The sequence below is a fragment of the Leptopilina boulardi genome, unplaced genomic scaffold (assembly GCF_019393585.1).
Source record: "Leptopilina boulardi isolate dan_hultmark-lab unplaced genomic scaffold, ZJU_Lbou_2.1 LbouV2_341, whole genome shotgun sequence".
NCBI lineage: Eukaryota > Metazoa > Arthropoda > Insecta > Hymenoptera > Figitidae > Leptopilina > Leptopilina boulardi.
The window spans coordinates 931,156-956,359 of NW_026137909.1; the positions used below are offsets into that span (position 1 = coordinate 931,156).

The 25,204-nt window shown below is 26.0% G+C and overlaps 2 protein-coding genes across 2 annotated transcripts; one reads left to right on the forward strand and one right to left on the reverse strand.

Annotated features, from left to right (window-relative positions):
- Positions 1-305: 305 nt before the first annotated feature.
- LOC127285676 (dual specificity mitogen-activated protein kinase kinase dSOR1) lies at positions 306-25,035 on the reverse strand. The gene is made up of 9 exons (XM_051311803.1): positions 24,833-25,035; positions 16,061-16,286; positions 15,602-15,848; positions 15,397-15,509; positions 15,000-15,111; positions 4,121-4,297; positions 3,793-4,006; positions 2,978-3,144; positions 306-1,290 (listed from the first exon to the last, which is right to left on the reverse strand). The coding sequence occupies exons 2-9, from the start codon at positions 16,180-16,182 to the stop codon at positions 1,174-1,176; spliced, it is 1,269 nt and encodes a 422-aa protein (XP_051167760.1). The 5' UTR covers positions 16,183-16,286; positions 24,833-25,035; the 3' UTR covers positions 306-1,173.
- LOC127285674 (sodium/potassium-transporting ATPase subunit alpha-like) lies at positions 4,650-13,325 on the forward strand. The gene is made up of 4 exons (XM_051311801.1): positions 4,650-5,137; positions 7,758-9,070; positions 11,774-12,706; positions 12,893-13,325. The coding sequence occupies exons 1-4, from the start codon at positions 4,717-4,719 to the stop codon at positions 13,265-13,267; spliced, it is 3,042 nt and encodes a 1,013-aa protein (XP_051167758.1). The 5' UTR covers positions 4,650-4,716; the 3' UTR covers positions 13,268-13,325.
- Positions 25,036-25,204: the final 169 nt, after the last annotated feature.

The window sequence follows — 25,204 nt, forward strand, 5'->3', positions numbered from 1 at the left end:
AATGATTCAAAATAAAAAAATATTTAAAAACATGACTTTTGGTGTTGTTTTGTTATTAAATTATCATATATTTATTTCTTTTTAGATTCAATGAAAAAAACATTTTTGAGGGACTCTTTTAAAAATCTGTAAATTATTATTAATAAAAAAAGAATAAAAATGTCGCTTAGTGAAAACACAATAATTTCGACATTATTTTTTCCTATGTATTTTTTGAACCACCCCCTAATGTTTATTTAATATATATCTAATCGAGTCCTGATTTTTCACGGCATCTTTTTATAAATATCAATAAGATTATGTGATTATCAGAAATTTCTCTTTTATTTATATTTTTTTTTATCTTCGTCTTATTTTTAACAATGTCTGCAATATTTATTAACGATGCTAACTTATCAAGTAATATTAGCCTATCTTACATACTTAGAAGAAAAAAAAATTTGAATCAAGGATGAAAATTTAATTAAACATATTTCAGTGGCGCACACTATTATGCAGACCATAAGGATAGAAAACAAAATATTTTCTTAAATTACTCAGTAATAAATTTACCGCTCAAAAATTTACTTTTACTTTGAAAAGAAATAGAAGCTTTTGAATTGATTCATTTTCCGGGTGCAGTAAAATAAGTAAATGAATAATTAATAGAGTTCTAAAACTTAATCATAACTATCTTTACATAATTATATAAAAGAATAATTTAGTGACTATAAAATTCTACGTAAAAAGTAAAATAAAATTCAAATTACAATTTTTTTTTAAACTTATTTTAATTACAAAAAGTAGTTTATTTAATGTAATTTCTTAGGTCACTTTACTACAAACTTTTGTTCAACGAATTAATTACTAAGTATTTGTTATTAAGATTTAAAAATTAATATAACACAGATAGGACATAATTAAAAAATCATTTATCAAAAATTTGATTAAAAAATTTTTAAAAATCAGATTTACTAATAATAGATAATAATTAGCTTCTAATTCTTTCATCTTATTTTTAACAGAATTATTGAAAAGAACAAGAGATAAAAATTGTTTTTCTTTGTAAATCATAAATTACAATTGCTGCCACTTTTGATAATCTCCTTTTTTAGTAAAAAAATGAAGTATAAAATAAACTCAAGAGTACTGAACTCGAATATAAGTAGTTAAGTATGTAAGAGTTACATTTATTCAGGACTGCACGTTCGCTAAACGTGTTGGAGTTGTAGGTTGTAGATCCATAGTACGGCATACCCAACCTGCGATGTCAACATTTTCACATTCTGCTTTTTTAATCCATTCGTGATTCTAGAAACAGAAATTCCCACTAATTTACCAGAGTACTTATTTCTTCTTTTTTTTATTTACATACAATAAAAAATAATAATTTTTTAAAAAACATAATTAAGAAATGTACTCTAAATGGAAATTAAAAACGCTAGACAGCATTGAAAAATTGAGTTTCCGATGAAAAAATTTATACCCTTCAAAGTATTATATCTTCAAAAATAAAATGTGCAATTGGAGGGGCGCATGATTATTCCATAAAAATTATTAATTAGAATTTTCAATTTAAAGAATTTTATTAGAAATAATTAATTTTTTAGAGGAATTTTCATTTTTTTTTTTTTGAATTAGCATTTGACAGAATTTATTTTTATAATTATTTTTATTTAACAAAATTTTAAGCTACTAAATTTTTGTTTGTCAGGATTTTAATTTTTTTTTTAATTTTAAATTAATCAAATTTTAATTTCACAGAATTCTTATTCAATCGAATTTTATGTAATTCGGATTTTTAAATGACAGAAATTCGAAAAAATTCGCAACTTTTTTAAAATAAGACAAAAAATCGCATTAAAAAAAAACATAAAAATTCTTAGAATCTAAATGTTATATAATAAAATATATTTGTTTATCTTTAAGAAGAAAAATTTTTTTCCGCTATGTGCAGATAGTTATACTCCCACGCAAAATACGCACAGAGACGGCACTGAAATTTGGAAAGTAAGCGTGACTTAAGTACCGTGCACGTTCAAGTTTCGAAGAGTTGGAAATTTCAGGCAAACGTGCACGTTGGCGGTTCTACAGTATTTCTGAAAGGAGCCACCCAAAACCTTTTTATTTTCTTCTTCGATATTATATGGTTTTTTAAAATAGTGTTTTATATAAAAAATCACCATACCAAAGGATTTTGATGAAAAATTTTTTTGTTAATGTTATTAATAATTAAAATTTTTTATGGTTTTTCATTAAAAAAATAATTTCTCGAAAACTTATTGATGGATCGACATAATATTAAAATTTAAATACTCATAAGCTACCTCTGATTAAATTTTTGTGCAAAAATATTTCATACAGACTGTACAATATACGTATGAATACGTCGGGTCCAGCAGACCCGTTGTGCCATTTACGTTCGAACGCGGATTTGTACCAGTTAAGGATTAATATTCTCATCTTACATTCAATTTATTTTGAAAGATGAGAAAATTTATTTTGTTTAAGAACAATTTTTTAATTTTAAAAAAATGTTAATTGTTTTTAAAACAAAATAATATTCTCATCTTACATTTAGATTTATTTGGTAAGATGGAAAATTTTATTTTAATTAAAAGAAAGAAAAATTTTGAAAGTGTAAAGAAAATGAAAAATTTAAGGGAATAGAAAGTCATCTTAAAAAATAAGAAATTAAAAGACAAATTAATAATTTTAGGAATTAAGAAATCGAGAATTTGAGAGAAAAATCAAGATCATTATCCAATTGGTAAAAATTAATAAATTTTAATAATTTATAAAAAAAACAGTTTTATAAAAAGAATAGATTTTCCAGAAGAAAGAGAAAAAGTAATTAATTAACCAGAAATTCCAGAAAATTAAACAAATTCTCTGATTATTCTCTGGACATTTAAATTCCCTGACTTCTTTCACAATTAGACACCCTGGAGATATATAAAATTATTATATATTATAATTTTCAATAGAAAATACATACCATAAGGGTCTTTAAATCAGCTCTTTCTGCAGGATTCTTTTTCAAGCATCTATCGACAAAATCAGTAAATGAATCACTGAAAATTCCCGGTGGCAATTTTGGAGGCGGTTCATTCACTATGTAATCCAGAAGTTCAAATATCGCCATTGGTCTTGGACTACTTGCATCTTTAAATAATATAAAGTATATTTAATAAAATTAATTTAGAAGAAAAAATGTTATGTAATTTTCAGATATTATCTATTATTTACTAATAATTCAGGTAAAAATTCTTCTTTCTAATATGAATAGTTCAATTTCTTTGGATTTCATAAAAAGAATTTCAAAAAAAAAAAATTAAATCTTCAAAACCACCCATAAAAATAAAATCAATAAATAAAAATAAAATGATGTTCACGGCATGATTTCGTAACCTTCAGTTTTTAATATTTTTAAAAACGTTATTTTTCAAAAACTATTTAACATAAAATATTATTGCTTACAAGAAATATAAATTAGTTTATTATGTACAAAGAAATGATAAAATCGTTATAAAATTATTTTACTTCAAGACAATAATTTAATTTGAAAATTTTTTTGTGGGAAAAATTTCACAACTTTTTTAAAACTTATATTTTTTTTGAAGCTTTAAAAATTCTTAAATTAAAAAAAAATTATTTTTTTAAATTGTCATTATTGTCTTGAAATAAAATAATTTTATAACAATTCGACAATTTCTTTGTGAAAAATGAACTGATTTACGAAATTTATGAAATTACTTCTTGAACATCCGAAAATAAAATAAATAAATGAAAAAAAAAATTTCTAAATCTTACTATGCGCTGGAGACTGTGACGTAGGTGTTGGAATGTTATTGGTTACGACATTCTCTGTAGATGACGGACCCTGTTGATGACCAAATATCGTTGACAAAGTTTTGGCGTTTGGTGGAGGAATAGGATACATTCCAATAGCCATTTCAACCAATGATAGGCCTAAGGACCAAATATCGCTTTGTACCGAATAATGTGTGCCTTGCAATCTTTCAGGCTGAAAAAATCATCAAGAAATTCATGTTTTCCATTTTAATTTCATAAATATAAATTTCAATTTTTTATTTTATAACATTAAAAAAAACCACTATTATTTATTTTCAAAACTTACCGACATATAACTTCGAGTACCGACAAAAGAATTTGCCATTGAATCAATTAATTGTCCAGATACTCCAAAATCACAAATTTTTATTTCTCCTGCGCTGTTTACCAAAATATTACTTGGTTTCACATCTCTATGCATTATTGCATGTTTATCTCTTAAATAACTTAAACCTTTTAAGACCTGAAAAAAAAAATTATTTTCCCTTTAAATATTTGTCAGTAAAATTATAACAAGGTGAATAGTAAATAAATATGTTTATATTTATTATAAAATTATTTTTTAAATAATTTTATTCAAAAACATTGTCAATTTTTTACTTTGTAGAGAAAGATATTTTTTTCGAAATTAAGTTTCACAATTAAAAAAAAAAACCTCTCATAGAAGTCGTGTTACGTCAAACTGAGATCTAATAATAAAAAAAAAATTTTTAATAATTTCTTTTCCGGTTAAAAAAATAACAAATGACATATAACCTTTTTTGTTTATTGAAAAACAAAATCAATACTTGTCAGGTTATCTTCTAAAATGAGTTTCCGTGAAAAAATATTAACAAATAATTTCTTTTAAAGTGAAAAAAAATAAATTTTAAAGAAAGAAAAATGAATAAATTTCCACGAGCAGTTTTGAATGCTCCAAAGAAAACCTTAACAGAAGATGAAATAAATAATCTACATCATGAATTGGAAACTATTGATCATTTAATTCCATTAAATAAATTATGTGAAAAATTCAAAACTAATTTGAACAAAGGACTAACACATAAACAAGCGGAGGATAATTTTTTACGAGATGGACCAAATGCTCTTTCACCACCAAAAATGACATCTGAGTATATAAGATTTTTAAAATGCATGTATGGAGGTTTTGCTGGTCTTTTATGGAGTTGTGCTGTGTTATGTTTTATTTTGTACGCTATTAGTATTGTTACTGACGATCCTCACGGAGATGGAATACAATGGTTTGGAGTAATAATCATTCTAATTTGCATACTATCCGGTCTATTTGCATACATTCAGGAAAGTAAGTGAAAATGAAATAAGAACAAATTATTAAGAACGTTTAGATAATTAGCATTCTTTTTTTAATAATAAATTTTGAAAAAATCAGAGTTGACACAAAAATATTATTTTGTTTTTCCCTGACGTTTTCTTGATTTCCAGTCAAAATTAAAATTTTTTCCCTCACCCTAATTAAAATATTTCAAGAGGATTTTAATGTCTCGGATTGCACGACTTTTTCGACTTTTTTTTTATTTTTTAACATTGAATTATTAAAAAAATATATCAACATGAATTGTTTGCATAATCAATTATTTTCAATAAATTAAAACAAATTATTCGAAAATTACATGATTTAAAACAGTTTTCAATTGAAAATACACTAAAATTCAATTATTTAAAAAATTTTCCAATTTAAAATCCTCCAAACTTTAATTATTATGTAAAGTTTATAAAATATCTACAGAAATTACAATTTACGAAAATTTTAATTAAAATTAAGTCTTCTGGAATTCAATTCGTTCTAAAAATTTTAACTACAGCTCTTTCAAAAATCAATTATTTAAAAAAAATTTTAACTTCAATTTCTTTCGGAATTAATTATTTCTAATAACTTTAATCAAGTTTTTAACAATTCAATTACATGAAACGTTTTTAAAAATTAAATTAATTAATTATTAATTAAATTATTAATTTTTTAAAATTAAATTTTTGTTTACCTATACACTTTTTAAAAAATTTCAATAATTCAAGTTCATTAAAATTTTAATTGAAAATTTCAAAAATTGAAATTGATTCAGGGAAATAAAAAGTTGCTTAATTAAAAATACTTTAAAATTCTATTATTCTTTAAAAATTGTAACAAAAATTTATCAATTAAAATTTATGAAAGCTTCAATTTAAACTCTTTTGAAATTTAATTATTTACAAAAAAATATCAATTCGAACTCTTCCAAATTTAATTAGTAATTGTATAATGAATTGAATGTCAATTGAATTGAAAATTTTTTTCTCAAATTTTTATCTATATAATATTATAATGGAATTATTTCTAAAAATCTTAACAGTAATTCCATTAAAATTTAATAATTTAGAACATATTTCAATTGAAAATTCTCTAATATTCAATTTTATGAAATTCAATTATTTCTAAAAATTGTAATTAAAAATCTTTTGAAATACAATATTACCGTAAAATGAGGTAAAGTCGGCGTTTGAGGGTAAAGTCGGCCGGCGCTTTAAATCATTTTAAAGTTTAACTATTACTTTTTTCCAGAAGAAATCCGAGTTTTATTAAAAATGTAGTTAGAATTAATGTAAATTAATAAATGAAATACAATATTTAAGTGTTTAAAGCGCCGGCCGACTTTACCCGCAAACGCCGACTTTACCTCATTTTACGGTACTTCACAAATTTTCATTTAAAATAATTTTTTTTTTCAATAATATTTTAATGAAATTCTTCGAAAATTTAATTATTTAAAATATTTTCCGAAATTCTAAATTCGAATAATGTACTTAAATTAGAATTAAAAATGTTTCTTTTTTTTAAGTAACTTAAAATTATTTTTCAAAATTTGTTCTGAAACTGAATTGAAATTTTGAAAATTTGTCTCAGTTTAATTCGGTGGTTTATAAAGAAAAATTGTTGAAAATATATCTGTGAAATATTCTTATTAAGGAAATAATAAATTTTATTCAATTTCTAACTAATCAAATTTATTTAAAATAAAAAAATCGACTTTTTAAACTTTTCTTGTAATATAAATCGAGTAAAATGCTTTTTCTTTCAAAAGTCGATCCAAAGCCTACAATTATAAAAATGTAAGACAATAATTTTTAGAAGCAAAAATTTGAATGGAAAATTTTAAAAAGTTATAATTTTAGCCCTTAACTGGCACAATTCCGCGTTCGAACGTAAATGGCACAGCGGGTCTGCTGGACCCGACATTTTTAAACGTGTATTACACAGCCGGTATTGAATATTTTTGAACAAAAATTTCATCTGAGGTAGCTCATGATATGTTTTTTAAAATGTAATTAGTTTTACAGGGATTAATTTATTTTAAGTTAGTTCAAAAAATTGTAAAAAAATAAAAACGAAAAATTGCGTGATTTTACTCAAAAATTCATAAGTTATTTAAATTTTAATATTATGACTTAAAAATTTAAGGTTATACTATTATTCTTTAAGGAAAAATTTACCACAACAGCAGAACTTGCAAAAAAGGTATTTATTTTGCAGAATAAAATGTGAGTTTTTAGGTTAAAATTAAAAATTTATAATTACTAATGTTTGAAGTTAATTTATTTTTTTGTATTGAATTAGTTTTATGCAAAAACTTAAAAAATTACTAAGAATATGTCAAACTAATATATTATAATATAAAAAATATTCAAAAGCTACACATTCAATTAATTTAAGCTCGAAAAAATGCTCAGGTCTACTGGACCCAAGGTGCCAGTTAAGAGTTAATAGCATTTTTAGAAATTTAATATTTTTCCAGTACTTTTCATAAAATTCCTCGACTTTTCCATGATCAATCTCACTTTCCCTTACTTTTCCATGATTTCCCTGACCCGTGTCAACCCTGAAAATGAATAATAAAGTTCTTAACCTATGATTTTTTTTTCATTACAAGGTAAAAATACCAAAGTAATGGAGTCATTTACAAAGATGGTTCCTACATTTGCAAATGTAATTCGCGAAGAACAGAGGGTTCAAATTTTAACTGAAGAACTCGTAATTGGAGATTTGGTGGAAATACGCCTTGGAGATAAAATTCCAGCAGATATTAGAATTATCCAATCACAAAGTCTTCGAGTGGAAAATTCAAGTATAACGGGAGAAAGTGAACCATTAACAAGAACTGACTATCCAACTGATTATAATATTCTTGAAAGTCAAAATGTCGCTTTTTTCTCATCATTTGCAGTTGTCGGTGAAGGAAAGGGAATAGTAATAGCTACCGGAGACAATACAATGATTGGACGACTTGCTGGACTTACGACACAACTTACAAAAACAGAAACTCCAATTGCTAAGGAAATTAGACATTTTGTACACATTATCACCTGTATAGCTGTGATTTTTGCGTCAATATTTTTCTTTCTCTCCCTCTTTATTGAAGCTAACTTCATTACAGCTTTTACTTATTTTCTTGGAATTCTTATTGCAAACGTGCCCGAAGTACTCTTGGTCACAGTAACTGCATCATTAACTTTAACTGCTAAAAAAATGGCAAATAAAAATTGTCTGGTTAAAAATTTAGAAGCTGTAGAAACATTAGGTTCAACTTCAATTATTTGTTCAGACAAAACGGGAACACTAACTCAAAATAAAATGACAGTATCAAATCTGTGGTTTGGAAATGCGAGATATAATTTTCCAGCAAATCAAATGTTGGGTGTAGAAAGAGATTTGCTTTTAGAAAAACCAGCATTTAATATTTTAATAAAAGCAGCAACTTTGTGTCTAAGAGCATTTTTTAAAGCGGATAATTTTCCATTCACTAAAATAGAAGAACGAGAAGTTATAGGAGATGCATCTGAGACTGGTATTCTCAAATTTTGTGAACATATTCAACCTACAAAACCTTTTCAAGAATCCTTTTCTAAGATTGCCGAGATTCCATTTAGTTCAAATACAAAATATCAAATGTCAATTCACAGAGAAGGCGATGGGTATCTAATGATATTGAAGGGAGCACCAGAAGTTATTCTTGAATCGTGTTCCACAATTCTTGACGCGAATGGAGAAACAAAAGCAATGACAGCTGTAGATTTGAATCTTTCACGTCGAGCTTGCGCAGAACTGGGATATCTTGGAGAGAGAGTTTTAGCTTATTGTGATTTGACACTTCGTGGAACAAGTTATGGTCCTAATTATGAATTCAATACAGAGGCTCCGGAGAAATATAATTTTCCAACGAAGGGATACAGGTTTGTTGGGTTGGTAAGAAATGTAAATTATTAAATGAGTAAAAAAAACATTATTATAATGTTAATTATAATAATCCCTCTTTTCTATGTAATCTTTTCTCTATGCCTTCATCAATTTCCTGATCACCTTTTCTACTTCCTTCACATTCTTTATCCAAACAACCCTTCTAAGGTTTAAAGCTGTGTGGATTCAAAATTAAACGTTAAAATACAAAACATAATTTACGACGCGCACCAGTCGACTATAAATATATAATCTATAATTAAATTTACTTTTGATAACCACCATATTTGAATTAAGCGATCTCGAAAATATTGGAATACCAAATTTCGAACAAATCAATCTATTTTTAGAAATTTAAGTAATTTAGTCTGCCATTTTGAATTTCGAAATTTTAACATTATTTTCGTATTCAGCGACCTAAATTTTTTTTTAATTTCACTATGATTTACTGGTTCATACAATTCAATTTATCATTTTTTTAACAAAAATGACCAACTTCGCTGAATTTTATAAAGATGTCTGATTGGTAAAAATTGTGGAAAACATTTTCGAGTATTTTATTTAAAAAAGTAACCAATTTCGTTAAATAATTATTATTAACTCATTCGCAGTCGAGACTATTATATTTGAGGTTGCTGATTGCAAATCACGCATCAGATTTTGAAAATTCAAAATGACGGATCCAACATGGCGGACGACTTTTCCAAAAATTCATCGGATTGACTTAAAACTTGTTACTTGAGGGTTTTCTGGTTCACTGATTACGAATCTCGCATCAGATTTTGAAAATTCAAAATGGCGGTCGATGAATTTTAGAAAAAGTCGTCCGCCATATTGTATCCGTCATTCTGAATTTTCAAAAAGTGACATCGAATTCGTGATCAGCAACCCCGAAACCCCGGTGTAACAAGTTTTAAGTGAATTTGATGAATTGTTGAAAAAGTCGTCCGCTATATTGGATCCGCCATTTTAAATTTTCATAAAGTGACATCAGATTTGTAATCAGCGACCCCGAAAACCCCCGAGTAACAATTTTGGGACAAATATATCTGTTTATCTAGCCATAAATCTGCTTGCGTGTATACAGGTCATCGACAGTTTGAGCCCACTTATTATTTCATGACGTGTATACACGTCATCGACTGCCAAGGGATTAATGTAATAATAAATGAAATAAATAATTTTATTTCGACTAATTAGTTTTGCAATTCTTTAATTAAACTCACTGGAAGACGGAAGAGTAATTTTAATGTTTAAATAAATATTTAATATATACGATTTATTTTTCAAAATACATTGAGCGTTATATCTGAAGAATATAAACTTATTGCGCAGACGTAGGTGTTTTAGAATTTAATTGCGCATCTTGCAAATTTTTGCAAGCTTCCATCGGTTTTATTGTAGAATGGTAATTAGTGACGCAAAAAATCGCCTTACTCCAAGATTTGTTAAAAATAATTGAATTTTTACAATTGTGGGATTAGTTTCAGGGATGTTTAATAATTAATTTTAAAAAAAATTAAGCCGGATTTTGCAGGATTCATAACTTTTTAAATTATTTTTTAAAAAGTTTATACTTCATTCCAGTACTTTCCATGAGAGGACTTCAATTTAGAAAATTAAAAAATAATAAAATTTGAGCTTTATATAGTATTTTTACGAGCGCGTTGTATTTTTCATTCTAATTTGCTAGTTTTTACAAATGCGGAAGCTAGATTTCAATAAACTGTAAGAGGATAAGATTTTTTTGCAGATCTCTATAAAATGTCTTTTTTAACTCAGAAAAGGTCAGAGAATAATGCTATGAACATCAAATACTTTTAAAAAATAATTTAATTTTAGAGTTTTCTGCACGTTTTTAGGGTTCTGCCCCACTGTGAGATTTTAGGTTTTGACAAAGAAAATGACAAAATCGTACATTGTGGAACTGTAATAAAAGCAGCAAAACCTAACTAAATCGAGATTGTTGCGGACTAATTGCGAAATTAATACATACAGATGTCGGTTTATACTAGACTCATTTCGGATTCAAATTTTTAAACTGACTAAATCTATCTAGATTATACGAAAACAGTTCGAAAATGATATGAAATATTCCGAAATTAATGTTGTGGACTAATACCAGATTTTTTTTCATACAGATTTTCATTTAAGATTTTTTAGACCTAACAAAATCCGGATTCGTTACAAACAGATTGCCGACTAATTCGGACTCCTTTCTAATACTGTTTGCGGATAGTTTACATAGAAATTCTGGACTCAATTTGAATTGTTTTTTGATCTAACTAAAATCAAATTGTTGCGGGCTTATTGTGGATTTATTTCATGTCAATTTCGAATGGATCTCGGACTTATCTTTTTATCCAGACTGATTGCTGACTAATACGGATCATTTTCGCAATTGTTTTCGTACAATTTCCGGACTAATCTGGACTGATCTATCTCTGTTTAATTTGAAATCAGTCTGAAATTTTAACTAGGGATGACAACTCCAGAATCGTATGTCGATAATAAATCTAATCAATCAGAGGTTCCATCAGTAATAAAATTAAATATTAATAAATTAAATAATAAAATTTATCAATAGTACCTAAATATAATTTTATGAATAGGATATGCAAAAAAATACTTCCTGTTATAAAATAAAAAAAAATTGTACAGAATTTAATCATCTCTATTCCCACTCTTATTATTATTATTAATTGCTTAAAGGTTAGTCTTTTGGATCCTCCTCGCCCTATGGTTTATGAAGCAGTCCACAAATGCCGAACTGCTGGTATCAAAGTGATTATGGTGACAGGAGATCATCCCGTAACAGCAATGGCAATAGCAAAAAAAGTTGGAATAATTAGCGAAGGTCATGAAACAAAATACGATAGAGCAATTCTCCACGACAAGACAGCGTCGCAAATAACAGTTGATCATGCACAAGCAATTGTTGTCACTGGTTCGGAACTTCGTAACATGGACTCTAACGAACTCGATGAAATAATTCGCGATTACGAGGAAATTGTTTTTGCTCGTACATCACCACAACAAAAGCTATTAATTGTTGAAAGTTGTCAAAGACTTGGAGAAATTGTTGCAGTCACTGGTGATGGTGTTAATGATTCTCCAGCATTAAGAAAAGCAGACATTGGAGTGGCTATGGGAATCACGGGATCTGATGTGGCAAAAAATGCAGCTGATATGATTTTAATGGATGATAATTTTGCTTCTATTGTCACCGGAATAGAAGAGGGAAGATTAATTTTTGATAATTTAAAGAAATCAATCGCATATACTTTAACGTCCAGTGTACCTGAAATGATGCCAATGTTAGTGAGTATTTTATTTTCTATACCGCTGCCGTTTGTTATTGAATTGGTACTATGTGTGGACATTGGAACCGATTTATTACCAGCAATTGCTCTTGCTTATGAAAAATCAGAATCAGATATTATGCAAAGACCACCGAGAAATCCAAATCGAGATAGACTAATTAATCGAAGACTTATTTCAATGACCTATGGACAAATTGGAATGACTCAATCAGTTTCTGGATTTTACACTTACTTTACCATTTTATTATATCACGGATTTATGCCACAGGATCTTATTGGATTGAGACACGATTGGGAAGACAAAAATATTGTTCATTTAAAGGTATTAAATAAATTAATAAATATAAGTTTTTCATGTTTTTAGATTTTTGATCTATTTATTTAATTAGATGGAATTAGATATAGAGAGATAGAAATTTTTACCAAATGGATCAGCATAATTAAGTATTTAGATAATTATTATAATAAATATATTCCAATAGTAAAAATTAAAATTATTCTACTTTAGAATTCATGGGGACAACAATGGAACTATGAGAATAGAATGAATTTATTAAATGAAGCAAGAACTGGATATTTTCTCTCAATTGTAATCACACAATTGGTGGATTTAATTATGTGTAAAACACGACGTAAATCGATATTTCATCAAGGAATGGGAAATTGGTTTCTTAATTTTTCTTTTGTTTTTGAAATTGTTCTAACGGGAATTTTACTTTATGTACCGGGAACTGAAATTGTTTTGAAAACAATGCCATTAGATATTTTTTGGTATTGGCCATGTTTATCATTTGGAGCATTGCTTTGGATTTATGATGAACTTCGAAGATATGCTATTCGAAAATATCCTGGTGGTTTTTTTGAGCGAGAAACTTATTATTAAAATAATGGTAAGAAGCGTAAAAGTAATCAATAAAAAAAGTGCAAAGTCCTTTTTTTTTGCAAAATATTCATTGATTCCTTCCCAGTTTGATTTTTTCACATATCAATGCAGAATTTTTTTTAAATTTTTTTTAAGCAATTACAGTTTTGATTTTACCATTTTCGTATAGTTTTAAATAAATAAATGTACTAATAAATTGAAATTCAATAAAAGCAATTATTTCTCAAATGTTATTTATAGTTAGAATTCTACATTGTGATTTGAAATAAAGTGAAAAAAATATTTCAGGCATTTTCAAGGTTTTCAAGGTCCAAAATAATTTTTTTTTTTAAGTTTACCTTTAATATAGTTGGTAACCGTTTATTCTTTTAAGTAAGAAATTTTTTGTGACATCAAAAAATGATGATTTTTCAGTACTTATACAATTCAATTATTTACATATTTTTCAATTGAAATTTTTCTAAAATTCAATTATTCCATATTTTCACAAATTTTAATGAGATTCTTTATAAAAATCAATTAATTTCAATAAAAATTTCCGAAATTTTAAGTATTTAAAATTCTTTTAATTAAATACCTTTGAAAATTTAATTATATGTTCAAAATTGTAATTTTTCATTTTTTTCAAAATTTTTAATAAATTCTTCAAAAAATGAATTATTTTAAAGAATGTTAAATTAAAATTATTTAAAATTAAAATAATATAAAAACTTTCAATTATAACTCTTAAAAAATTGAATTACTTCTATTTTTTTTACACTGAAAATTCAATTTAAGAGTTTTTATTTGAAACCTTAAGTTAATTATTAAATTTCATAAAGTTTTACATGGAAAATTTTAGAAAATAATTGAATTTCAAGTTATTTTGAATTGAATATTTTGCAATTTTTTTTTTAATTTTAAATAATTATTAAATTTTATAAAATTTTTAATTAAAAAATAATAATTTACGATAATTGTAGGGTAAATGTACTAATTACGGCGTGATTCAAATACCTTTGAAATAGAAAATTCGACATTTCTATTGTATAAGGTAAATTGAAGGCTTATTAAACTAAACGCTTATGTTATTTAGATATTAAAAAAATTTAACTTTATAAAAATTGATTACTTAAACAAATATGAGAAATTAAATCTAATACCGTAATTTTCTATTACGGCGCGTTTGTATCAGTTTCGGTGTATCAATTTCGGTGACCAAAATTACGTGTATTTTGAAGATACTTTGCCCGTCGTAATTGAAGCTAATGGAAATCTTAAAAATGTTTCCATTACGGCGAGAAAAAAAATTTGATCTCAAATTAAATTAATAATTGTTTAAATAAGCATCTTTATAAGTAATTGTATCAAGAAAAGATTAAAATAATTTTTTTAAATCATTTTGCAACAGTTATATTAAATATAATAGTAATAATAGTTATTTTTTATGAACTCGCCGTAATTGGTACACTTATCCTAGTTGTGAAGAATTTCATTAAAATGATTGAAAATAATTAATTTAGAAAAGAATTTTTCTTAAAAATTTGTTAAATAATGGAAATAAAGATCTGAAGAAGATCTGCATCGTATCCAAAAAAAGACGTATTATGTTTAATACATTTTATAAAAATGTAAAAAAAAGTAAAAAAAAAAAAAAAAGGCGCATCATATTAAATTAAGTCGAAAAAATTCGTATAATTAGAGGCCTGTGTTTATTAAAACTTTGAAAATATTTCTGAATTTTTTAACTTACCGCACAAGTAATTCTTCCTAAAATAGATTCTGGTATTCTTCCTGCTTTTTTAAGAATGAGATCAAGAGATCCACCGTCCATATATTCCATGCATATACTAATTTCTCCATCACTGAAAATAAAATTTTAAAAAATGATGAATAATTTTAATTCTGAAGAACATATTAACATCTGGTAATTGATTTAAATAAGTTCAAAGACAAACGAAACTGTGTACAAAAATAATTTTCAAATTAAGAAAATAAAGTTGTCACTAATTTTTACGTTATTCCAACATGGATAAAATAAAAATTTGTTTTTGAGATAAAATTCCCTTTTTAATAGAAATTTTAATATTAATATTCTTCTTTCATAAACTATTTTTTTCTCCAAATAAGAATGGAAAAAACAAACTTACCTATAGAATGCACCATAAAAACCGACAATATGGGCAAAATTACATTCATGAAGCACTTTTAATTCCCTAATAATTTGCTTCTTAATTGCTGGTTTTACCTCCAAGTGAATCAACTAAAAAAGATAAATAATTTGTAAAAAATTAATTTAACTCTCCTTTTCCAATAAATAATTTAGATATTAAAAAATATAGAAAATAACTTCACCTTTCTAGCCATGATGAGGCCATATTTTTTATGTTTAACTTTCATAACTACACCTCCATTACCGGCTCCTAATTCTCCTAATTTTTCAAAGTCTTCATCACAGAGTTCACCAACTTTTTCTTTTTGCCCGAGAAAACTTTCAAGTCTTTTTCTTTGTTCTTCATCCATTTCTAATTCTTCCAAACGTTCTTGAATTGCATCTATACTCATTTTTCCCATGACACCGCTAGAAATAAAGTTACGACGTCTAAGAGAGGTCGAAATAAAAAAAAGAAAAATTAATAAATTAAAAAAGAATACTTAAAAAATTATATATGTACATACTTTTGGAAAATAAATTAATTGAATAATTAAAAAAAATCTTTTTAAAAAAATGAAACTAATTAAAAATGTAGAAAATTGATTAAATTAAATAAATTAATTAAGTAATTAAGTAATAAAAGACTTAGAAATACATACTCTGGAATCACAGGAGCTTCAGAATATGTTGGAAGAGGTGGAACTGGCGGGGAAGGTGAAACAGCTGGTACTGGCTCGATTGAACCCGGTGGCAGCGTTAAATTCAATTTATTTTTTGACATAATTTTATTTCTTTAGAATTTTTCGAAAATTCCTCGGAAATTATTTTGATTATACTCCAAATTTATTGAAGTTTATATGAAACCAAAAATCAGTCTATGATTACCTGAAAATATATTATATTTCATTCATATGAGTTGAATAAGATATTTTTGCTTCCTCTCCTCACGAGGAAGCTTTGTATTCGTGACGATTTTCGATTTTTTTAAAATGGATTATATGGGCTTATTTTTATCTAGAATGCATATATTTGAAGTTTTAAACAAATGTCCGGATGTATGTGTGTGTGTGTGTATGTCACAAAATTTTGTGTACAAATTATCTCTAATACACTTCGATGGATTGTCCTGAAATTTTATAGGCTTATTACAGTCATCAATACCTAAAATCAGACAAGGATTTCCAAAAATATCCACATAATTTTTTTAAGTCACTTTTTCAAAAATTTGAAAATACGTTTTTTAACCAAAAATTTTTTTACACTGTAAATATAAATTTTTTTTTGTCCAAAAAACTGATTTCTCGCATTAAAACAAATTGATTAAACTATAGACCGAATTCATTTCAAATCAGACAGGCTTGACTTGGTCGGAGCTGAAAATAATTTTCACCTTCAAAATGGTGTTCTTCAATGAATTTTAGACGACACGTATTTTTTTATTTTGCTGAAAAAAATTTTTTCTTTAAGTTATAAGGATTTCAAATATATAAGTCGAAAACTTCGTTTTTTTAAAATGAAGAGAAAAAATCTTAAAAGTGTTGTAACTTTTTGAGTAATTAAGATAATTCACTTTTTCCTTTTGTGTCTGAATGGACTTTTATTCTTCTTTCGAAATCCATTGGAAAATTTAAAAAATATTTAAAAATAACAAAATAGCGGCCATTTTACTAAAAAACTTTAATTTGAAATTACTCAAAAACCTCACCTTTTTTTTTGCTCAAAATTTTTTTGGGAATTGTGTTCATAGGGAGGAATATTGCCCACAAGAATTTAACTTGTGCCCGATTCTGGCACAAGAGAAAAAATTTTTTATATATTTTTTAAAAGAAAAATATCATTTTTCTCAAAAAATACACTAGATATAAAAAAATGTCTCAGATAAAAGTTGTTCCTCGTTAAAAGACCTAAAAAATTGTCTGTTGTCATTTTTGCCCATCTTGTGTTTGTTCAGCAATATTTGTAAAACATGGATTAAAAGTTCACATTTATTGCTTTTTAAATATCATTTAAAATAGTTTCATAAATCTGTTTGAAATAGTTCTTTATTGTCTTTTTCCATAGCAACAATCAAATAATAATGAATAATCTTTACTGTCACAGAGGTTAAAATTGCTAATTTTTTGTGTTCAGTAAAATAATAGCGAGTATTAATATTAAGAAATTAAAGAATCAGTTATTATTTTTTAAAAAAGCAAAATAAGGTATGTTTATATAATATTGTATTGTAATGTCACTATTATTATTTTTAAATATGAAAAGGTCTTGTAGGTCTTTTAACGGGGAACAACTTTTATCTGAGACATTTTTTTATATCTAGTGTATTTTTTGAGAAAAATGATGTTTTTCTTTTAAAAAATATATAAAAAATTTTTTCTCTTGTGCCATAATCGGGCACAAGTTAAATTCTTGTGGGCAATATTCCTCCCAATGAACACAATTCCCAAAAAAATTTTGAGCAAAAAAAAAGGTGAGGTTTTTGAGTAATTTCAAATTAAAGTTTTTTAGTAAAATGGCCGCTATTTTGTTATTTTTAAATATTTTTTAAATTTTCCAATGGATTTCGAAAGAAGAATAAAAGTCCATTCAGACACAAAAGGAAAAAGTGAATTATCTTAATTACTCAAAAAGTTACAACACTTTTAAGATTTTTTATCTTCATTTTAAAAAAACGAAGTTTTCGACTTATATGGGCAAATCCACAGAACCGGCCGATTTCATGTCACTCACATATTTTTCTATTTTAGAAGTATTATATTAATTATTTTCATACTTCAACCATTTTGTAATATCTCTGAGAACCTATTGAAATAAGAAAATTGAATAAATGTGAACTTTCTAGTCTTTTATAAAAAATAAAATCGAATTAAGTAACTTAAAAAATGAAATTTACGGGGTTACTCCAGGTATAAATTTTAATTCTTATAGGTATAACTTGTTCGGCATAGAGCCGAACAATTCCAAACTGTGGTGAATTATAGTTTACTTATTGAAGAATGTTTTGAAAGTAGTAAAAAATATGTGCTCTTAAATAAAAAGAAATTATAGTCGTTGAAAGTAGCGTTACTCATTACACAGCCCCACAAAAAAAAAAAGTGTCATGTACTTTTGACCGGAATACCATAACCCTATGTATTTTGACGCGCTGAACACGAATCCGAAGTCCGTTTTGCTCCATCACGTCAGGATTTTTTTCTAACCTCAAAAAACATGTCCAATTTTGAGAAGTAGGCGATTTTTTTAAAAATTGATGTATTAACTTCAAACTTGGTATCTGGGGGTTTTTTGTTTTGCTGATTACGAATCTGAAGTTAGATTTTCAAAATCAAAAATGGCGGATCCAATATGGCGGACGAATTTTGAAAAAATTTTAAGATTTACTTCAAACTTTGTATCTAGGGGTTTTTTCGGTCGCTGATTACGAATCTGATGTCAGATTTCTGAAATTCGATATGTCTGATTCAATATTAAGGAATTATTTTTAAAAAACTGTCAGATTATTATGAAATTTGGTATCTACAGGTTTTCTAAGTTGCTGACAAGTAACACTAGGGAAGTGCCATACGCCGATTTTTCTGAAACTTGGCAGTTTTGTAGTTTTTTGAAAACAATTTGACACGTATGTTTTGTTTTTCCCCAAAAGCTGATTTATGGGGGGGAAATACCCCTTAAATTTTTTTTTGGTAGGGGGACATTATTTTACGAAATTTTTCAAAAATTAATGTGCAATAGTGTATCTGGGGGTTTTTTGGGACACTGATTACGAATCTGATGTCAGATTTCAAAAATTCAAAATGGCATATCCAACATGGACTTCCATCGGCCACATTAGATACGCCATTATCAATTTTTGAAAACTGACATCAGATTCGTAATCAGCGACCCAAAAAACCCCTAGATACCAAGTTTGAAGTAAATCTTAAAATTTTTTCAAAATTCGTCCGCCATATTGGATCCGCCAATTTGGATTTTGAAAATCTAACTTCAGATTCGTAATCAGCGACACAAAAAACCCCCAGATACCAAGTTTGAAGTTAATACATCAATTTTTAAAAAAATCGCCTACTTATCAAAATCCGACATGTTTTTTGAGGTTAGAAAAAAATCCTGACGTGATGGAGCAAAACGGACTTCGGATTCGTGTTCAGCGCGTCAAAATACATAGGGTTAGGGTATTCCGGTCAAAAGTACATGACACTTTTTTTTTTTGTGGGGCTGTGTTATTTTATAATAATGAAATGTCTATACATTTTTGTAAATATATTTTGCGGCGATTATTCGATTTGAATTTTTCAAATTGGAGCTTATTGCTTGTGAACAGACGAACAAATGTATGTATCATAGAATAGAGTGCAATCAGAATTAAAGAAAATATTCCAATAATTATCACTCTATGTTTAAGCGTGAACCATTTTCAACATAGCCTTTTTTCAGTAGCACAACTACAGGATAAAATATGATGAGTTGAAGACATGTGTGATTATATAAAGACATTATTATAATTCTTGTATGCAAACGCTAAATTATATTTTCAATTTATAACGTCTAAAAATTAAAAATAAAAAAAAATTTATCGAAATTAAACTACTTAATCGTGAAAAATGAATTATCCTTTCATTTGTTTTATTTTCAAAGTTATATCAAAATCGATGTCAATAATGTCAGTTTGTTGGTTAAAATAGTTAATATCAAAATTATTAAGTAAACAATTTAATTTACAGAAATAAAAAATTAAATGCTAATAAATAAAATATATAATAAAATATGATAAAATATAAATAATTTATTTTTGATAATTAAAAAATTAATTATTTGTATTTTATCATATTTTATTATTCAAAATGTTTTGCACATATTTCAAATAATATATAAAAAAACAAAGAAATGCCATTTTTAATTATAATTTCCAGAAGAAAAATAATATTTTCGTTTTTGGCTTTTAACTCAAACGGCATTAAAATAAAATGAATCACGCAAGAAGATAATTGTTCTTGAATATATTTTAAAGAAAGTAAACCATAAATAAAAGGTGTGCTTGCTGTTTGGAAAATTTTCATCTTGATAAGTAAAAATCGGCCGGTTCTGTGGATTTGCCCATATATTTGAAATCCTTATAGGGTAAGTGTACTAATTACGGCGAGTGCACCAATTACGGCGCGTTCATAAAAAATAACTATTATTACTATTATATTTAATATAACTGTTGCCAAATGATTAAAAAAAATTATTTCAATCTTTTTTTGATACAAATACTTATAAAGATGCACATTTAAACAATTATTAATTTAATTATTTGAGATCAAATTTTTTTCCGCGCCGCAATTGAAACATTTTTAAGATTTCCATTGGCTTCAATTTCGGCGGGCAAAGTATCTTCAAAATACACGTAATTTTGGTCACCGAAATTGATACACCGAAACTGATACAAACTCGCCGCAATAGAAAATTACGGTATTAGTTTTAATTTCTCATATTTGTTTAAATAATCGATTTTTATAGAGTTAAAATTTTTTTTTGATATCTTAATAACATAAGCTTTAAGTTTAATAAGTCTTAAATTGAGTTTATACAATAGAAATGTCGAATTTTCTATTTCAAAGGTGTTTTGACTCGAATCTCGCCGCAATTAGTGCATTTACCCTAACTTAAAGAAAAAATTTTTTTCAGCAAAATAAAAAAATACGTGTCGTCTAAAATTCATTGAAGAACAACATTTTGAAGGTGAAAATTATTTTCAGCTCCGACCAAGTCAAGCCTGTCTGATTTGAAATTAATTCGGTCTATATAAAGTCTATATTTTACTTAAAATCTAAATATTATATCATTTTTTAATTTTTGAAAAAAAAATTGTTTCTTATTTTTTGAAATAACTTTTTTTTCGTGAAAATTTTTAATTAATTTTGTCAAAACCGTCTTCCTAAACGATTTTTAAAGAAATAATTTTTTAAAATGAAAAATGCTATAATTTTTTGCCAAAAAAATATTTCTTCTAGTTTTCATTAATCAACAAATTATAAAAAAAATATTTTTTAGGCAAAAAATTATTTCTTTAAAAATCGTTTATCATAAACGTTGCGTACTTCAGCTTCGTAATATAAGTGTACCATAATGAGGACGCTAAATGTTCATGATTTGAACACCTTGTTATGAAATGTAGAAGAATTCAAAAAATTGACCAATTTTAAAATAAATATTTATTTATTCTATACACATAAATTCGATGCCTCCTGCAGGGTGGCAGCAAAATTTTATTTTCAAAATTCCCTGACTTTATAGGATAGGAGGAGTGATATATAGGAGTGGTTTCCAGGGTATTTTTGTTCGCTGGACACAATTGCTGGTCCCAAAATTGTTCTACATGTCAGGATTTTAAGTGAAAAGCTTGAAAACTTTAAAAAATACGTTTTTCAAGTCTTTATCCTCAATTTTCTCAAAATATTGACGTACTAGGCAATTTTAAGACCAGAATCGCGTTCAGTGGACAAAAATAGATTAGAAACTAGAATCAAAAAATAATTTTTTTGGGGTCTCTACCCCTACATTTCTAAAAAACCTCTATTTTTTGGTTTTGTGCATATGGGTCTTAATGTATACGATTAAAACTCAAAATGATAAAAGCCATAATTTAAAAGCCTTAATCAATGTAGTTTAACAAAAATGTTTTATTCTAGTACGGGCCAGAGTCATGCTTGTGTAAAATAAGCTGTAAAAAAATTGGAGCAATCGGTCGGATAGATTTTTGTAAATCATCTGCGCCAACATTTTTTTGTTATAAACATTAATATTAAATATAAATAACAAAATATAGTAAAAAATAATCGATTATAATTTTTTTCAACACTTCATGATTAGAATAAAACGAAGTAAAAAGATTTGGTTAAGTTTTTTCGGGTTAAGTTTTCTCGTTTCAGGGGGTGCTAAGGAACCACCAGGTAACAATGATTTTCCTTGGCATCGTAGGCAAACTTTTTTTTCTTTCCAGACACCTGTGCACACCAAATCTTTTTACATCGTTTTATTCTCATTATGAAGTGTTGAAAAAATTATAATCGATTATTTTTTACTAGATTTTGTTGTTTATTTTTAATATTAATGTTTATAACAAAAAAAAATGAAGTAGGCTGCTAGCACGGATGATTTACAAAAATCTATTCGACCAATTGCTCCAATTTTTTACAGGTTGTTCTACACAACCATGGCTATGGCCCGAACTAAAATTATGCATTTTTTTTTTGAAGTTTTTGTCAATAAAAAACAGATGATTTTTGAATTTCTTTCTCTATAAGTTTAACATTTTTTTATTTATTAACAAAAATGTTTTATTTCAGTTCGGGTGATAGCCACTGGCATTCAGAACTACCTATAATTAATTTGATTTTTTTGTTTCAGTTGACAACAATGAAAGTTATCACTGATTTAATACCAGATAAGTAATTATCAACTCCGAAAACCTCTAAGTAATGAGTTTTAAACTAATTCTTTTAATACTTATTATTGATACTAATTCATAATAATTAGTAACCACGAAAACCCCTTAGTATAATATAAGTTTTAAGAGAATCTGATTAATTTTTATACTCTCTTGCACTAAGAATAAAGGAATCTCATTATGCTATTTAACTCTTTAACGCCGGGACGGAAAACGAATTTATATTTTACAGTCATTTTTTTTACACGACTTTTTATTTAATTTATTTAATTGAACAGAATTCTCATTCAATCGAATTTTAGGTGATTTGAATTTTTAAATGACATAAACTCCAATTCACCGAATTTTAATTTGTCCGAATGTCGATTGTTTATTCGAACATTTTTAATTTCGGACAAATGAAAATTCGGTATCTTAAAAATTTTATAAATTGAAAATTCGTATAAATAAAACTACGACAAATTAAAATTCGTCGCATTGGAATTTATGCCATTCAAAAATTCTATTCACATAAAATTCGATTGAATGAGAATTCTATTAAATTAAAATTTGCTTAAATTGAAATTCTTTGAAATCGGTTTTCAAACATTTTTATTTTTAACAAAAAAAAAAGGAAAATTTTCATAATTCCTTCCTCTTAAATATTTTAACTACTTTTACAATTTTGACTATTTTTCATCAACAATTTTTTTACACGCTTTCTTAAAAAAGATTCTTTAGAATCTCTCGCATGGATTTTCAAAAAAATTTTATTTCTTTAAAAAATACAAATTCTGAAATGGTCAAAAATTAAGATTTTTCTTTTTTTTTGATGACATTGTGTATGTTTTTAGAATCCAAATGATGCGATAAAAAAATATAACATTTTGCGATTATTAAGGAGAGGTGCAACCTTTATTTTGAGTCCTTTAAATTTTAATGATGGCTGGAAGTTATATTTTTTTCTTGCATCTTTTGGATCGTGAAAACATACAAAGTGATTAAGAAAAAAAATATATAATTTTTGTCCATTTTAGAATATTTATTTTTCGAAAAAATTAAAATTTTTGAAAATCCATAGAGATTCTTAAGAATTATTGAAAAAGAGTGGAAAAAATTTGACGATGAAAAATACTCAAAAATGTGAAAGAAGATACACATATATTGAATAGGAGTTTATAATGATGTTTTAAATCACATTTATCTTCTTTTTTTGAAAAAATTAAATATTTTTAAACATCCATACGAGAGATTCCTAAGAATCATTAAAAAAAGCGCCAAAAAAAATTGTCAAAACTGTGAAAGAAGATAGATATTTAAAATATTAATTTTTTTAAGAATTTAATTTCTAAAATGGTCAAAAATTGAAATAATATTTTTTTTACCATCCTGTTTGTTTTTAAGGCCGAAATAATGCAAGAAAAAAAATATAACTTCCTGTGATCATTAAAATTTAAAGAACTCAAAATAAAGGTGGTGCCTCCCCTTTGGTTAAAAGTCATTTAAAAAGAATTTCTCTTAAAGGCTAATTCTAAAAATGAAAATTCGTCTAAAAAATAAAGTATATCCAAATAAAATTCTTTAAATTGAAAATTCTAAGTAATTATTTTTATGGAATAATCATGCGCCCCGCCATATTGGATTTTGAAATTTTTTGCAACTTTTTTTTTGAAAATGCCATATCTTCAGTTCTACTTGATAGATTTTAGTTTCAAAACTCTTTGACTTACTATTAATTTTATTCAAAAATAAAAAAAACACTTAATATAAATTTAAAACTTAAATTTTCGGTGAAATTCATCATTTAACGTAATAAAATTGCAACAAAATATTTTCCTATGTATGTTCGATATAATATGAACTTAAAGTTCTTTTGTTTTTTTATCTACCTTTAAAACAATACAACATCAAGTATGTATTATTGTGAGAAATTTTTTTAATAATAAAATTTTATTTTTCTTTATAAAATTTATAATTTAATTTTGTGTAGATGTATCAATTTAATATAACTTTAAAAAGGTCCTACCTGATTAGGTTATAATGTAATTCCGTTAAACACAGAAACAATTTATTACTAACAATTTAGAATGTTAGTGATTTAATTAATGACACATCTTTGGTTTACAATAATAGTCAATTGTTATTGTTTTTAATATTTTTAAGTACGACATATTCTGACACCTCATTTCCCGACTTCATGGATCAGCCATGGATCAGCTGTCATTAGCAAGGTTCAACAACTATCAAGGTTTTGCAGCGCGCAGTTAAAACAGTCATCCAATCAGAATACTCTATTTAAATGACGGCCATATTGAAACCGAGCGATTTAAATCACAAAATGTGAAAAGGATATTTTTATTTTTAGAAAGAAAATTAAATTAATTCAAAAAATATTATA

Excerpts from the sequence above, each read along its gene's own strand:
- LOC127285674 (XM_051311801.1), top strand. The coding sequence starts at position 4,717 with ATGAATAAATTTCCACGAGCAGTTTTGAATGCTCCAAAGAAAACCTTA. Across the intron at positions 9,071-11,773 it reads GATACAGGTTTGTTGGGTTG|GTTAGTCTTTTGGATCCTCC; the intron begins GTAAGAAATGTA and ends AATTGCTTAAAG. Across the intron at positions 12,707-12,892 it reads AAAATATTGTTCATTTAAAG|AATTCATGGGGACAACAATG; the intron begins GTATTAAATAAA and ends ATTCTACTTTAG.
- LOC127285676 (XM_051311803.1), bottom strand. The coding sequence starts at position 16,182 with ATGTCAAAAAATAAATTGAATTTAACGCTGCCACCGGGTTCAATCGAG. Across the intron at positions 4,298-14,999 it reads TAGGAAGAATTACTTGTGCG|GTCTTAAAAGGTTTAAGTTA; the intron begins GTAAGTTAAAAA and ends TTTTTTTTTCAG. Across the intron at positions 1,291-2,977 it reads CTGATTTAAAGACCCTTATG|AATCACGAATGGATTAAAAA; the intron begins GTATGTATTTTC and ends TTCTGTTTCTAG.